Source organism: Hylobates moloch, unplaced genomic scaffold (genome assembly GCF_009828535.3).
Source record: "Hylobates moloch isolate HMO894 unplaced genomic scaffold, HMol_V3 SCAFFOLD_10, whole genome shotgun sequence".
NCBI classification, from domain to species: Eukaryota; Metazoa; Chordata; class Mammalia; order Primates; family Hylobatidae; genus Hylobates; species Hylobates moloch.
The window spans coordinates 11,859,106-11,874,981 of record NW_026652285.1 but is presented as its reverse complement, the minus strand read 5'-3'; the positions used below and the strand labels follow the sequence as shown (position 1 = coordinate 11,874,981).

The 15,876-nt window shown below is 47.4% G+C and overlaps 1 protein-coding gene across 3 annotated transcripts in view; it reads right to left on the bottom strand.

The window, feature by feature from the left end:
* Positions 1 to 11,883, bottom strand: part of UNC45B (unc-45 myosin chaperone B) — a 38,735-nt gene extending 26,852 nt beyond the window's left edge. For all 3 annotated transcript variants that reach the window (XM_032162992.2, XM_032162993.2, XM_032162994.2), the window contains exons 1-7: positions 11,716 to 11,883; positions 11,142 to 11,178; positions 9,940 to 10,115; positions 7,453 to 7,542; positions 5,714 to 5,881; positions 4,993 to 5,161; positions 874 to 1,044 (exon numbers count right to left, since the gene is read on the bottom strand). In XM_032162992.2, the coding sequence (XP_032018883.1) occupies positions 874 to 1,044; positions 4,993 to 5,161; positions 5,714 to 5,881; positions 7,453 to 7,542; positions 9,940 to 10,115; positions 11,142 to 11,178; positions 11,716 to 11,883 (979 nt within the window). The remainder of the gene's footprint in view (positions 1 to 873; positions 1,045 to 4,992; positions 5,162 to 5,713; positions 5,882 to 7,452; positions 7,543 to 9,939; positions 10,116 to 11,141; positions 11,179 to 11,715) is intronic.
* Between the last annotated feature and the right edge of the window lie 3,993 nt (positions 11,884 to 15,876).

The window sequence follows — 15,876 nt, the reverse complement described above, 5'->3', positions numbered from 1 at the left end:
AATAGATAAATAAACAAAAATAAAATCTTGGGACCCCTAACTCCCTAAACCAAAGGAAAAAAATTAAGCTGAAAGCTGAATCATGGCAAGAAACTGCCTTTCCTTTTATTACTAAGCAGATAGCTACAGATAAAAGGTTAAATATCTCCACAGGTTTAATAAATTACTCTAGTGCTTAAATATGTCCATTCTATGTTCACCTTATCTTATGTAAAGTGGTCATTTACTGAGCAGGAGACAAATACATAATTGACTATTTGAGTATTCCCCTACCTCCTCCTTTCTCTTCCAACATGTGCGTTCATATAATGTGACCATACCCTCCCTCTTTCCCCTCCAGGCTGTCTTTCCCCTTGAAATATTGAAGCCCTTACCATCATCTTGGGAGAAAGGCTCAGACCACAGACTGTTTCTGTGATTCTGTGTTTCCTTTCTGAGGGGCATGTCCGTAACCTTGGCAAAATAAACTTCTAAATTGATTGAGACCTGTCTCAGATACTTTTGGGTTTACAAACATTCTCACTGTGCTTTTATATAAACTATACTTGATGCAATTTCCTCCCTTTTGAAAGGCCTGTGAAGTATTTTACCAACCATGAGACTTCTGGAATTTCATCCCGTGGTTGGTGGAGTCCTTGTCCCCATTTACTAGGTCGCTCCACCCACATGTTTTGGGGATGTGTTTGGGCACTTCCTGGGCGTGTTCAGGCTCTGAATTCAGAGCCTTGACCTGCACCTTCACAGGCCCACTGGTGGATCCTGATGTTAGAACTGAAGACCCCTTCAAGAGCCTCACATCTTCCATTTTCTGTTCAGTGCCCTGCTGCCCACTTAAAAGGCTTGAGCAAGCCCCAAACCTTCCCCTCTTCTCACCGTTATCCACCACATAGATGGTACGTGAGTTGTCGTGAATGGCAAGGTCCTTCCTGGGGACATTCTTATTGAGCAGGTTCAGCGCCTGATCCCTGCCCTGGCCAGACACCTTCTTGCTGACTAGCATGTCCAGCAGGTGGCTGGTGATCTGCTTCAGGTCCTTCTTGGTGTCTGAAGAACAAGAGGACAGGGGTAAGTAGAGAGGGGTAGGAAATCTCACATATATATGACCAAGAAGAGCAGCAGCTTCTAGACTCTGGAAATACTGAATCCACTACTTCTTGAATATGTGAATTCCCAGGGGAGTATAGTGTTGCCCATCTCACCCGGAAAAAGGGAGAGAAATCCCTAGACAGCACCCCCAAGCAGTCCTCCAGCCACCCTGAACACTGACTTCCACAACAGCTCCTTCCATCCTTGAACAGTTCGGATTCTTAGAAAGTTCTTCACTCCTAGCAGTGACAGGCAGAGATCCAGGGATGCTTTATGTGGTTTTTAATAAACTGATCTAATAAAATGCTTTCCAGAAGGGGAATTTATACTCTTTAGAGACATTTCACTCCCCACAGATTCAGGCATGCTGGGAGCCTGAATCCAAGCTTTTGCCTGTGCCGCCGGGACTTCCTGCCCACTGGTAGATCTTAAAAGGCAAATGCCTTTTTTTCTGATTTTGCCCTCCCTGAGACTTAGAGATTTGTGTTCTCATTCTAGGATGGAGCCCAAAGGTGGGTAAACCAAAAAGTAAAGCTCTCCAAACCATGTCAGATAAATAACTGATGAAGGAATACAGCTCCATCGCCTAAAGAAGGAAAGATGTAAGCAGATGTGACAGCTTGTCTTCAGACAGAGGCATGTCATGAGAGTGAGATAACAGACTCCTTCCGTGAGGCTCCAGAGGGCAGACTTTGGACCAGAGGCAGATGGAAGCTACAGGGGGATAGAGTGGAAATCAATATGTGGAGGAATTTTGTAGCAGAGATGTTCAACCCAAGGAAGTCATGGAAGATTGTGAATTGGTGTCTCCCTGGGAAACACGACTCTCAGTATAAATGCTCTTGGGTAATCTCCTCCCACACTGGCCCTGGGCTGCTTATGTGACCTGTGGCACAACCAGAGGCTTACATGGCACTTGTACATTGGGGCTTGTCCATTTAGAATCCAGCCATCATGTTCTATAGAAACCCAAGCTGGCCACTAGCAAGGCCACAAGATCAACAAGGCCACAAGATCAACAAGGTCACAAGGCCACAAGGTCAACATTTCCAGTTGACTGCCAGCCACACAAGCAGGGCCATCTTTGATCGTCCAATAATTCTAGCTCAGAAAACGAAAGTGACTAGCTGACCATTATAATAATAGTAAGTCAGAGTCACATCAAGAATCTAGGACTTCAGGGCTGGGCACAGTGGCCTGTAACCCCAATATTTTGGGAGGCCACAGCAGGAAGATCACTTGAAGCCAGGGGTTTGAGACCAGCCTGGGCAAGAAAGTGAGACCCTGTCTCTGTGAAAAATTTAAAAATTAGCCAGGCATGGTGCGTGAACCTGTAGTCCTAGTGACTCCAGAAGCTGAGGTGGAAGGATTGAGCCCAGAAGTTTGAGGCTGCAGTGAGCTGTGATTGCATTACTACAGTCCAGCCTGAATGATAGACAAGACTCTGTCTCAAAACAAACAAACAAACAAAAAACTCTTATAAACAAATAAGAACAACATTGAGAAATAGGTAACAACATGAACAAACCATCCAAAGACAAAGGAATCCAAATGGCTAATAAAGATACAGAAAAATGATCAATCTGATGAATAATTTAGTTTGAATCTAACAAGATAATTTTTAATCTACTGGATAGGCAAATATCTTTAAGAAGGATAGCATTCAAATCTGATGAGAATGTGTTAAAATGGAGACTCTCGTCGTTGTTTGGTGAGAGTATAAATTGATGCAGCCTCTCAGAAAGGAATTAGAGAGCAAGATATAGAAAGAACATTAGTTATTCTCATAGCCTTTGACCTAGTGCTCCTTTTCTAGGAATTTGACCCCAGGAAATAATTATAAACGTGGCCAGGCATGGTGGCTCACACCTGTAATCCCAGTACTTTGGGAGGCAGAGGTGGGTGGATCACCTGAGCTCAGGAGTTTGACAACAGCCTGGCCAACATGGCAAAACCCCGTCTCTACTAAAAATACAAAAATTAGCAGGAGGCTGAGGCAGGAGAATCACTTAAACCCGGGAGGTGGAGGTTGCAATGAGCTGAGATCGTGCCACCGCACTCCAGCCTGGGCAACAGAGCAAGACTCCATCTCAAAAAATAAATAAATAAATAAATAAATACAAATAAAAATAAATTATGAATGCAAGCATAGATGCAAAAATGGCTCCTGGAGAGCTTTGTATAAACATGCAAATTGGAAATAACTGAAATCTTCAATAATATAGAGCTGATTGATGAATTATCCATACAAGAGAAGATTAAGATATTCTTGAAAATAAAGTTTTCTGAGTGAACCTGCCTCTTTGACCCTCCTAGCCACAGCAATATCTTTTAAATTGATGCCTAGGACCTGGATGTGCAGGGAGAAGCATGAGTCTGTATGTGCATATGCAGGAAACAAATGTAAAATTAATTATTAAAATCAAAGGAATCCTTTTTAAGAATATTAAATGGTATGCAATATTAATATAATGCTCAGTGCAGAAAAAACATATAACTTTTCATGGCAGAATTCCAATTTTGTTAGATATTGATGGTTTAAAAAAAAAAGACAGGAAGGATACATGTGGTAATGGTAATAGTGATTATCTGAATGGGTAATTATAGGCATTTATTCCCATTTTTACATAGTTCTATATTTTCCCAAATGTCTTCAATAAGCCTCTGTTACTTTTTTTAAGCTGTGGTAAAATTTACATAAAATTTACCATTTTAATCTTTTTTTTTTTTTTTTTTTTTTTTTTGGCAACGGAGTCTCAGTCTGTCGCCTGGGTTAGAGTGCAGTGGCGCGATCTCGGCTCACTGCAACCTTCGCCTCCCGGGCTCAAGCAATTCTTCTGCTTCAGCCTCCCAAGTAGCTGGGATTACAGGCATGCACCACCATGCCCGGCTAGTTTTTGTATTTTTAATAGAGACAGGTTTTCACCATGTTGGTCAGGCTGGTCTCGAACTCCTGACCTCATGATCTGTCCACCTCGGCCTCCCAAAGTGCTGGGATTACAGGTGTGAGTCACTGCGCCTGGCCCCATTTTAACCATTTTTAAGTGTTCAGTTCAGTGGCAGTAAGTATATTCACATCATTGTGCAAACATCACCACGATCTATCCACAGAATGTTTTTCATCTTGCAAAACTGAAACTTTGTCCCCATTAGAAAATAGCCCCCCATTTCCCTCTTCCATCCTCTGCCAAACACTATTCTACTTTCTATCTCCATGAATTTGACTACTCTAAGTATCTCATATGAGTGGATTCATGCAGTATTTGTCTTTTTGTGGCTGGCTTATTTCACTAGCATAATGTCCTCAATGTTCATTGACGTTGTCGCATATGTCAAATTTTCCTTTCTTTTCAAGGCTGACTAATATTCCATTGTATGTATATACCATATTTTGCTCATCCAGTCACCCACCAATAGATGCTCGAGTTGTTTCCATCGTTTAGCAATTGTGAATACTGCAGCTATGCCTGTTACTTTTATAATCAGAAAATACATATAACAGGCCAGGTGCAGTGGCTCATGCCTGTAATCCCAGCACTTTGGGAGGCCAAGGCGGGCAGATCACCTGAGGTCTGGAGTTTGAGACCAGCCTGGCCAACATGAAGAAACCCTGTCTCTACTAAAAATACAAAAATTAGGCGGGCATGATGGTGTGTGCCTGTAGTCCCAGATACTCGGGAGGCTGAGGCAGGAGAACTGCTTGAACCCAGGAGGTTGCAGTGAATCTAGATCGCGCCACTGCACTCCAGCCTGGGTGACAGAGTAAAACCCCATCTCAAAAAAAGAAAAGAAAAGAAAATACATAAAACCAAGCCACCCCCACATACAGGAAATGCCCAGTCTGAGGTGGCAACTGACCTTTTCTTTCCCCATCCCCTTGAATCAAAACCAAAGAATGTTTCCTACCTAGAACCAGGGCCTCCTCCTTCCCTCGATGCTCCCGCTTGTCCTCCCCAGACAGGGAGTCAATGATGGCTTGGAGCAGGTTGCAGACAGCCAGAGACATCTCCTCATTCTCCACAGCCATGAGGCTACAGATTCGGTCTATCCGCATTGCATGCAGAATTACTGTGGCCTAGAACCCCAGCAAGAACCATAGTCAGCTGCATTGCCCCTCCCTTCCAGCTGCCACGCAGGTTAGAGAGAATGTGATAGTCCTCCCCACCCCACCCCATGCAGTAGAGAAATCAGCCCAGGCTGCCATTGCCTCATGGGCCCCTCGGTCCTGGAAACTTCTTGACACAAGCCATGCCCATCTCCAGAGGTCAGAGCTGTGCCATCCAATACAGTGGCCACTGGCCACATGGGGCCGTTGAGCTCTTGCACGGTGGCAGGACCATATGGAGATGTGCTGTAGTGTAAAATACACACTGGGTTTCAAAGACTTAGCATGAAAAAATGTAAAATATCATAGCCTTTGCATTCACCACTTCTGCCTTAAGCACTTTCAATAACTTGTCTTTGCTTAGTCAAACCCATTTCCAACTCAAAGGGAAAAAGAGACTGGAGCACACTTTGACTTTTTATCTGGTTCCATTGATGCCAGCCACAGCCCTGACCACATGTCACCCTCCAGATCCTTGCACCAGAAGCATCTGCTCCACATGCCCCACAGCCAGGCACTTACCCTGGCTCGGTGGTCACTGCACATGCCCGACAGGGTCCGCACTGCAGCCAGCACCAGCTCAGGCTTCTTAGTGTCCAGAAGCTGCAGTAGCAAGGCTACTCCATTGTTCTGGAAGATCTTCTCAGCCCCTGCTTCCTCACGGCCTAGGACAATGAGATTGTTGGCAGCCTGAAGGAGGAAGAGGCAATAAGGGTTACCAGGGAGGTATGGCCACCCAGGCCTGGACCATGGGCCAAGTACAAGAGCCAGTGCAAAGACTGGATCTTCAGAACATTGTTCTATTATCTCACCTTGTAATCCTCCTCCTGGAAACACAGCCCAAGAACACAATTCAAGAAAAAAAGCCAAGTAACTTGCATCAAGACCAACTGGATGAAATATATTGCAGCCATTAAAGTCATGAATAAAAGGACTAAGAGCAATGGAAAAAGCATTGGTATGCAGAATCAGAATCAAATGTTTACTCCAATTGCACTTATGTTAAAACAAAGATGTATAAAATGCTTATAGAGAAGGACTAGAAAGAAGGTGGAGAAATGAAGTGTTTTTACACGGAGAATCATTTCCTTAAACATTTTGTTGGTTTTCCTGTTCAGGGGAATCTGAAGTTCCCAGGAAGTGAGCAGCAAAAACACTAGATGGGACCTGAAAGCCCTGGGTTTGAGTTCTGATTCTGCTCCCTGCTAGCTGTATGAGCTTGGGTGAGTCACGGCACTTCTCTGGACCCCAGACTACTCATCTGTAAATTTAGGCAGTTGAGCAAGCAGGTTCCCAAGTCTCTTCCCACCTAAAGCCTTCCAACTTAAGGATGCATGAACCTTAAAATAAAAGGCTCCGTGTCTCAAGCAGGACCTGAGAACCCAGGGCTGAGAAACACAGGAGGTGGAAGAAGGGGAGGAGGTGGGCAAAGAGATGTTGAGCTGGGTGCTGGGGAGAGGGCTGATGAGAGAATTCCAGGCAAGCGTGACCAGAGCCATCACTATCAACTAAGGGCTTTGTACTTTTCCAAAAAAACACAAATAAACAAAAAAAAAGACCAAAAAAACCTTATTTTATCTACAACAACTTATTATGTTCTCACCAGAGTTTGTTAGGAAAGATATTTGCCTAGTTTATGGATTTATTGAACATAAAACAAACAAAAATTCCCCATTGTTTCTCAAGTTCTTGCAAATGTAAAACACTCAAATGTTCCATTTTTTTCCTCTGCAGAAACACTAGAAGGGAACATAAAAAAAAGGTAACAAGTTTGGTTAAGATGATGATTATGTCGGTAAATATTTAAATTTTTCAGAATGACTTCTTTCAATATTTTTTAATAAAATAAAACATTATTTTAATGGGCCATTATTTCTTAGGGCCGAAATTACAGTGAGGCAAGTGAGGTACTTGCCTCGGGTGCAAACTTTAAAGGGGCACCAAAAACTCAATAATCAAATAATAATCAATGCTATATTTTTAAAAATCAAAATAAATGCCAAAAAAAATCCATGATGAACAAAACATCAAAATTTCAAATAAAGACAGGATCCAACCTTGCTTCATGACTCTCCTCACTAGATTCACCCAAATCCCAGTCCTTCTTATGGTTTACACTGTGTTCCAATGTGCTTAACCTTTGGCCAATTTTCCTTCCTGGGCTGCAAAGACAGGCCTGGGTCCCCCTTCCCCTCGGAATGATGTCACTGTCCAGACTGGCGGGTCCTTCTGCTGGCTGGATGGCATTGGCCAGCACTCACCTTTTCCCGCTTATCAGCCTCACTGTTTTCGTCCAAGAGGATCTCAAACATCTTCTGTACCCTCGAGTCTGTGGAGAACTGCACTCGGAGCTGAGGAGAGAGGAGGGAGTGGAGAAGGAGGCAGGTGGGGTCCACGTCATTTCAGCTCCACATTCAGTTCATCTCAGTAAATATCAGGGTGTCCACTCTGGGCTCCCACACATACATTCATTCATGTATTCATTCGACAAACATTTACTGGATAACTACGATGAATTAATAAATACAATAGAATTGTGAACAAAATCAAGTCCCTGCCCCTGAAAGCTCACCATCTGGTTACATTTGTTATCCCATTTCGACATCACAATAGTCTGGGAAGGCCTAAAGGGTCTTCAGCCCAGTTTTAGAGTCTAGTAAACAATCTGCTATTAGACACTTAAAAAGGGATAAAACAGAAATATGTCTCCATACTCAGAATCCTGTAGCAGCTTTCTTTTTTTTCTTTTTAACACACCTGAAGTGTAGATGAAGCCGTTTTCAAGCTCTGTTTCAAGCAAATCGAACTCATTTTGTTTGGATATCTAGTCCCTCACAGTCCCCACTCCAACCCCATGGCGCTGGGTCTTCCATAAAATGACTTAACTGATCATCATCCTTCACTCCGCCAGCTTGTTTTGAACCTCCCGTTACTTTGTTTGGGGGGTTCACACTACTCCCACCTACTTCTGAGCACATTTTTTAATTTCTAATTTTTTTTTTTTTTTTTTGAGACGGAGTCTTGCTCTGTCACCCAGGCTGGAGTGCAGTGGCACGATCTCGGCTCACTGTAACCGCTGCCTCCCAGGTTCGAGTGATTCTCCTGTCTCAGCCTTCTGAGTAGTTGGGATTACAGGCATGTGCCACCACGCCCAGCTAATTTTTATATTTTTATAGAGACGGGGTTTCACCATGTTGGCCAGGCTGGTTTCGAACTCCCGATGTCAGGTGATTCACCCACCTTGGCCTCCCGAAGTGTTGGGATTACGGGCTTGAGCCACCGCACCCAGCCTATTTTTAATTTATTTTTAATTTTTGGTAGGAACAGCGTCTCTCCCTATGTTGCCCAGGCTGGTCTCCAACTCCTGGGCTCAAGTGATCCTCCCGCCTTGGCCTCCCAAAGTGATGGGATTACAGGCGTGAGCCACTGCACCCAGCCCTGTGCTCATTTCCTTTGGGGGTGAGGAGAGGTCTTTCCTTTGCCTATCCCTCTCTGAATCTCTCCTCAGTTTGTATTTCCTCAGTCCTTGAGTCTGCACACTGGACAGCATGCTGTGGTCCTACCACAGGGCTTCTCCAGATGTGTAGAAGTTACTGAGTCTTGGAGCAAGGGGCTGAGTGATCAATTACCTTACCACTCTTACAGAGAGGAAACCAACACCCCAAGAGATGCCCCACAAAACTAGCAGCTGAGCCAGGACTAGGGTTCAGGATTTCTCACCTCTGGTCCAGGTTCTCCCCACCCTACTCCATTTCCTAGAAAATATTTTATGCTCCTGGCTCACATCAGTAATCCCAGCACTTTGGGAGGCTGAGGTGGGTGGATCACATGAGGCCAGGAGTTCGAGACCAGTCTGGCCAACATGGTGAAACCCCATCTCTATCAAAAATACAAAAATTAGCCAGGTGTGGTGGTGCACGTCTGTAATCCCAGGTACTTGGGAGGCTGAGGCACAAGAATTGCTTAAACCCAGGAGGCGGAGGTTGGAGTGAGCAGCTGAGATCATGCCACTGCACTCCTGCCTGGGCAGCAAAGCAAGAGTCTGTCTCAAAAAAAAATCACGCTTCTAATGGGGCCTGGCTCTCCTCTATCCCCCATCGATGTCCTCAATTCCCATGTATTTTATAATACCTAGAAAGAGAGAGAGAGATCATGTTGCAGACATATTAAGTAATAATAATATTTCTAAGCCTCCATCTGGATTTTTTTTGGGGGGTGGGAGAGACAGAGTCTTGTTCTGTCGCCCAGGCTGAAGTGCAATGGCACATGATCTCAGCTCACTGCAACCTCCACCTCCCAGGTTCAAACAATTCTCCTGCCTCAGCCTCTTGAGTAGCTGGGATTACAGGTGCCCCCACTACACCCGGCTATTTTTTGTATTTTTAGTAGAGATGGGGTTTCACCATGTTGTCCAGGCTGGTCTCAAACTACCTGACCTCAGGTGATCTGCCCACCTCAGCCTCCCAAAGTATTGGGATTATAGGCATGAGCCACTGTGCCTGGCCCCATCTGGAATTTAAAAGACCAGTGTTCTAGCCTTGGCTGGCTTGTGCCCTCAAACAAGCATCACAGATAGAAGCACCTGCTTAGCTGTTCTGTGCAGCCTGCCCATGCCACTTGCTGTCTGTATCTCAGAGTGTGGAGGTAGGGCTAGCCCTGCCCTGATGACCCACCTCCCTAACCCATTCCTACTAGGAATGAAGAGAGGGGCTGGGCAGCCAAGGGTTGTGGGAAGAGGCCCAGCTCACCTTCTCCTGAATGCTGGTGTTGAGTCTCCTCAGCGTCTCCTGGAAGTTCTGGTTCCGTGGCTCGAGGGTGGCACAACGCTGCACGTCCTTGAAGGCCTGGTCCAGCTTCCCCAAGTGCTCCAGTGCCTGGCATCGCCGATACAGAGCCTTGATGTCCGAGGAGTTGATGTCGATGGCTATCAAGGGGAGACGGGGGATGAGGGCCTTAGGGAGCCAGATTACAGACCACCAGCCCCACTGCCCCAGCTCCAGGAAGCATGCTCTTGCTGTGCTTCTGTGTCTTCCTTGGAGATTAGCCACCCATGTGGACTCTCTGGCCCTTACCTCCCCTCTGTTAGGGAGACAGTAAGATCCACAGAGTTTCAAGGTGGGAAGAGAGCTTGAGGGTCATGTCATCCAATTCCTAAAGCTCCAGTCTCTGCTACAGGATCCCTGCCAGGGGCTTAACCAATCAGTGCTTGCATACCTCCAGCAGTGGGGAGCTCCCTCCTTCTCAAGACAGCCAGGCGGGCCTGGCACAGTGGCTGACACCTGTAATCCCAACACTTTGGGAGGCCAAGGTAGGCAGATCATGAGGTCAGGAGTTCGAGACCAGCCTGGCCAACATGGTGAAACCTCGTCTCTACTAAAAACACAAAAATTAGCCGGGCATGGTGGCAGGCGCCTATAATCCCAGCTACTTGGGAGGCTGAGAGGAGAATTGCTTGAACCTGGGAGGCAGAGGTTGCAGTGAGCTGAGATCGTGCCATTGCACTCTAGTCTGGGCAACAGAGCAAGACTCCATCTCAAAAAACAAAAACAAAAACAAAACAAACAACAACAACAACAACAAAAGACAGCCAGGCAGCTTAATCAGAAAACATTTCCCTCTCCCTACCTGAAATGTGTTCCCTGTAACATTGCCCAGCCCTGGAACCCCTGAGATGAAATCCAATCCTTCTTCCTTGTGACAGCCTTTTAGGAATTTGAAGGCAGCTCTCTGTCCCACCTGGGAGTTGCCTTTTCTGGGCTAAATATTGCAGCTTCCCTCAACTGAACTGCTCGTCACAGGATATGTTTCCAGTCCCTTCTCCAGCTTGTTCTCTCCCTTCTGAAGTCACTCCATGCTCACTGTTTCTTCCCCCAAAATGGTAACTAGATTAAAACCCAGGCCATGCAGAGGAGAATGTGACAGGGCAAGCTTGGGGGTGGGAGGGGCTCACCTCTGGAGGCATCTGAAGCTGCCTGGACGTAGCTCTCCTGAGGAAAGGGGAAGGAGAAGGAGACTCAGTTAATGTGGGCCCAATGCAGAGATGGCCAGAGAGTGTCCCCACGGTGAGGGGAGAGGGTTTGCTGGGGGAGCTGCAGGCTGTCAGAGGCCCAGGGCATGCTCCTCACAGGCATGGCAAAGAGGACAGGCTTTGACATCAGGCAAACCCAGGTTTGAATCTCAGCTCTGCTACTACTTGGGAGAGCTTGGGCAAGTTAATGAAGCCCTCTGGATCCCGAGTTTCTTATCTGCAATAGGGGGAGGACAACAACAGCTATCTCACAGGCCATTAGTAAGATGCCATGAATAACACATGAAAGCACCTGGCACTGGGCTGATTCTGCTCTGGATGAATTTCTGTCTTTCCAGGGCATGGGTCAGGGGGTTGGAGGCACCCTTCTCCAACCCCAGGCATCCAGGAGAGTCGGCTGGGATGAAGGCCGATTCCTATCAGGATGAAGGGGCTGCCACTCAGCCCCAAGGCCCCTCTGCCTCACTCCCACCCTGTGCCCTGCCCTGCCCCAGACCGTTTTCAGGCCACAGGCTGCCCGGTTCCGATAAAGCGTGGCCAGCAGGGCCTTGTCCTTGGTCAGCTTCAGGGCCTGGCTGTAGCTCTTTATGGCGGCCTTGTAGTCCTGGAGCTGGAAATGCCGGTTCCCTTCCTCCTTCAGCTGTACCGCTTCCACATCTGCCATCTGCTGGGACAGCAGCAGTTCCGTCTGGTCAGCCGCTCACTCCAGACCCAGGGCTGGGCTCCTGGCCTGAGGTCCGGAGCTCCAGGGTCCCCTCACACCAGAGAGCACGGTGGGGATTCTGCCTGGAAGGGATCCACCCCCAGAACCCCCAAATCTATTGCCCCGTGAGGACATTATAGCATTTGCCCAGAGCTTGGCCCAAGCTGAGAGTCCCTGTGCCTCACTCTCTGTCCCTCCCAGCCTGAGCAGACGAAGCCACTCAGTTTGTGCCAAAGGCCTGAATTCTCGTTGCAGGTCTTAGAAGTCTGCCGTCTCCCTCCCCAGTCCAGGGCACACCCCAGGCCCCTGCTCACTTTCTCAGCGAGGACAATGCTTTCGATCTGCCCTCTTGTGATACTGCTTCCCTGAGCACTCCTATGTCAACCTCCAGTCAGCCAGCCTCAGTCTGCCCCTCCCAGCCCCCACCCAAGAGATTTCCTTGCCTCAGCCAGTGGCTCTGGACCATATTTGGCCACAGGGGCAGGTGCCCCTGGAGTCTGTCACTGATACTCTGGGCCCTCCCCCTCCCCAGACTGGTCAGTCATGACCACGTGGAGGTGCTGACCAGCCTCCGCCCAAGCACCCAACTCTGGGGTATCCTGGGGTAGGGGGGCGCTTAGGCACTAACATTCCAAAGAGGGACAGAAAGATCCAGAAGGGACAGGAACCCCCCGGCAGACTCCCTCCCTGGGCACAGCTCTAATGCACCTCTCCACATCTATCCCAGATAAACAGCTTCCTCTCCCTCCCCTCAACCATTGCTATTTTTGGGAGCAGAGTGACAGCTGAAGGGCTGAGAGACTGGGACACACAGCAGTTGCCCAGATCCCAGACCAACTGGAGACTTCCAGAAATACCTTTCTGGAGGGAGGGGGGAAGGAACAGGGGAAGAAAGTTCCTTCCTTTTTCCACTTCTGCGCAACACCTCAACCTACCCAGCTTTCACGTGTTCAAAATGTCTTTGCTTTTCGGAAAGACCAGCAGGACTTGCTAACTCAGTTTAGTGTGAGTGAGTGGTTCATTAGTTTCGGTCCACATGCGGTCTCCTGTTCCTCCGCCTGTGTATAGAGTGGATCTATTCAGCCTACCTCTCCCATCCGACTGGGGGCTCCTAAAGAGTGGGCTTTGTGTATCCCCCATCAGGCTGAGATCTCTTAGGGCAAGGGCTGGGTCAGACTGGGAATTCCCCCGAGACCAAGGGTCCCCCCACCCGACTGGAAACTATCCTGGGACACACTGAGGCTCCCTCCTCAGAAGGGGGTCTTCCTGGGACAAGAACTATGTATCCACCATTGCAGAGGGGTCTCTCCTGAGGCAGGAATGTTTCTCCTTAGCTAACTGGGAGTTCCTGAAGCAAATTTATGATGTTGTCCCCAGTTGGACCCAGAACTCTTCTGCCTTTCAGTGCCGTCAAGCCTGGGCTGTCAGCTCCCTCCTGGAAGGCAAAGACAGCATCCCATGTAGCTTGTCCCCCAACCCCCTTCCTGCACAGGTTCTGGCACAGTCGGTGTCCGAAGTGTGTTTCCTGAATGGAATGAATGGATGAATGAATGAATGAATGAATGGTGTCTTCATGCTGATGATTTCCTCCACTCACCTCTCATCCCTCTCCCCTCCACCCCACACATATCTTCAAACTTACCTGGCCAGAGCTGAGAAAGACACTGAAGAAAATCCCAGGTGGAATCATTCGCACTGGATTCTACTCACAGACCTGTGACCTTGGACACACAGTTATGTGACCTTGGACAAGTTGTACTGCCCTTCTGGACACAAAGCCCAGCCCTAACACATGTTTGTTGAATGAGCAAATAAATGAATGAATAGATGGATGAATTCCCTGCCTTCATGTTATCGCAAGCCCTGGGCCCCTTTGTGGGGCAAGCTCTCTGCGGCAATGAGGTAATAGGATAAAGGATCCTGACATTGGCAGAGACCTGCGGTTCTGTGACTTTAGGTCCAAGGGATCTTATATTCAAATGCTGATTCAGTAATTCCTTCCACAAGCATTTCTTAAACATCTTTTGTTGTTGTTGTTTGAGACAGAGTCTTGCTCTGTTGCCCAGGCTGGAGTGCAGTGGTGAGATCTCGGCTCACTGCAACCTCCACCTTCTGGGTTCAAGAGATTCTCCTTCCTCAGCCTCATGAGTAGCTGGGATTACAGGCATCCACCACCATGGCTGGCTAATTTCTGTATTTTTAGTAGAGATGGAGTTTCACCATGTTGGCCAGGCTGGTCTTGAACCCCTGACCTCGTGATCCGCCTGCCTAGGCCTCTCAAAGTGCTGGGATTACAGGCGTGAGCCACTGCGCCCGGCCCGCATTTCTTAAACATTTATTATGTGCGAGGAACTGTGAAGCATAGAACACTCATGAGGGCAAGGATTTGTGTCTATGTTGTTCTCTCACATATTCCAAGCGTTTGTAATGGTGTGGGGCACAGTGGCTCATGCCTGTAATCCCAGCACTTTGGGAGGCCAAGGCAGGCAGATCACCTGAGGTCAGGAGTTCCAGACCAGCCTGGCCAACACGGCGAAACCCCGTCTCTACTAAAAATACAAAAATTAGCCAGCCATGGTGGTGGATGCCTGTAATCCCAGCTACTAAGGAGTCTGAGGCAGGAGAATCGCTTGAACCCCAGAGGCAGAGGTTGCAGTGAGCCGAGATCATGCCACTGCACTCCTGCTTTGGCAACAGAGCAAGATTCCGTCTCAAAAAAGAAGAAAAAAAGAAAAAGAAGGTGCTCAGTGCTATTTGTTGAATGAATGAATGAAATAATTCCATGGATCTGTGATTCTGTGATTTCTTTCTTTTTTTCGTTGTTTGTTTTGTTTTATTTTTTGAGACAGTGTCTCGCTGTCACAAGTGGAATGCAGTGGCATGATCACGGCTGACTGTAGCCTTGACCTCCCAGGTTCAAGCAATTCACCCATCTCAGCCTCCTGAGTAGCTGGGACTACAGGTGCACGCCACCTGGCTATTTTTTTATGGAGACATGATCTCACCATGTTGCCCAGTCTGGTCTCAAACTCCTGGGCTCAAGTGATACTCCCACCTTGGCCTCCCAAAGTGCTGAGATTACAGGTGTGAGCCACTGTGCCCAGCTGGATCTGTGATTTCTAAATGTGAGGAATACCAGGATGTTTTGAAAACGTGCAACAGGGAAATATGACATCATTTCAAAGGTTTCCCTGCGTAGGTGATAAATGAGTTAATATACATAGAACTCCTACAACGTCTGGCAGAGAGTAGGCACTCAATACATTTATTGGATGAATGAATAAATATTCAAGGCAAGACCTGAAGAATGAGGAACTATTCCTGTATCAGTCGGCTCTGGCTGCCATAACAAAATAGCACAGACCAGGAGGCTTCAACAACAGAAATTTATTTTCTCACAGCTCTGGAGTAGAGAAATCCAAGGTCAAGGTGCCATGAGGGTTGGTTTCTGGTGAGGCCTCTCTTCCTGGATGCAAACAGCCACCTTCTCACTGTGTCCTCCTATGGCCTCATCTTTGTGTGTGCTCAGGGAGGCAGTGGCGGTGGGAGAGACAGAGAGAGAGAACTCTGGAGTCTCCTCTTTTCACAAGGGCACCAGTTCTATCTGATTAGGGTCCTACCCATACAAACTCACTTATTAACTCTTACTATGTCCTTCCAGGGCCCATCTCCAGGCCAGACATGGTGGCTTACACCTGTAATCCCAGCACTTTGGAAGGCCTAAGACAGGAAGATCATTTAAGGCCAAGAGTTCGAGACCAGCTTAGGCAACAGAGTGAGAGCCTTGTCTCTACAAAAATTTCTAAAAGTTAGCCGAGTGTCAGGTACAGTGCACCTGTTGTCCTAGCTACTCAGAATACCGAGGTAAGAAGAGCACTTGAGCCTGGGAGTTTGAAGCTGTGTGAGCTATGATCACACTACTACACTCTAGTCTGGGCAACAGAGGGAGACCCT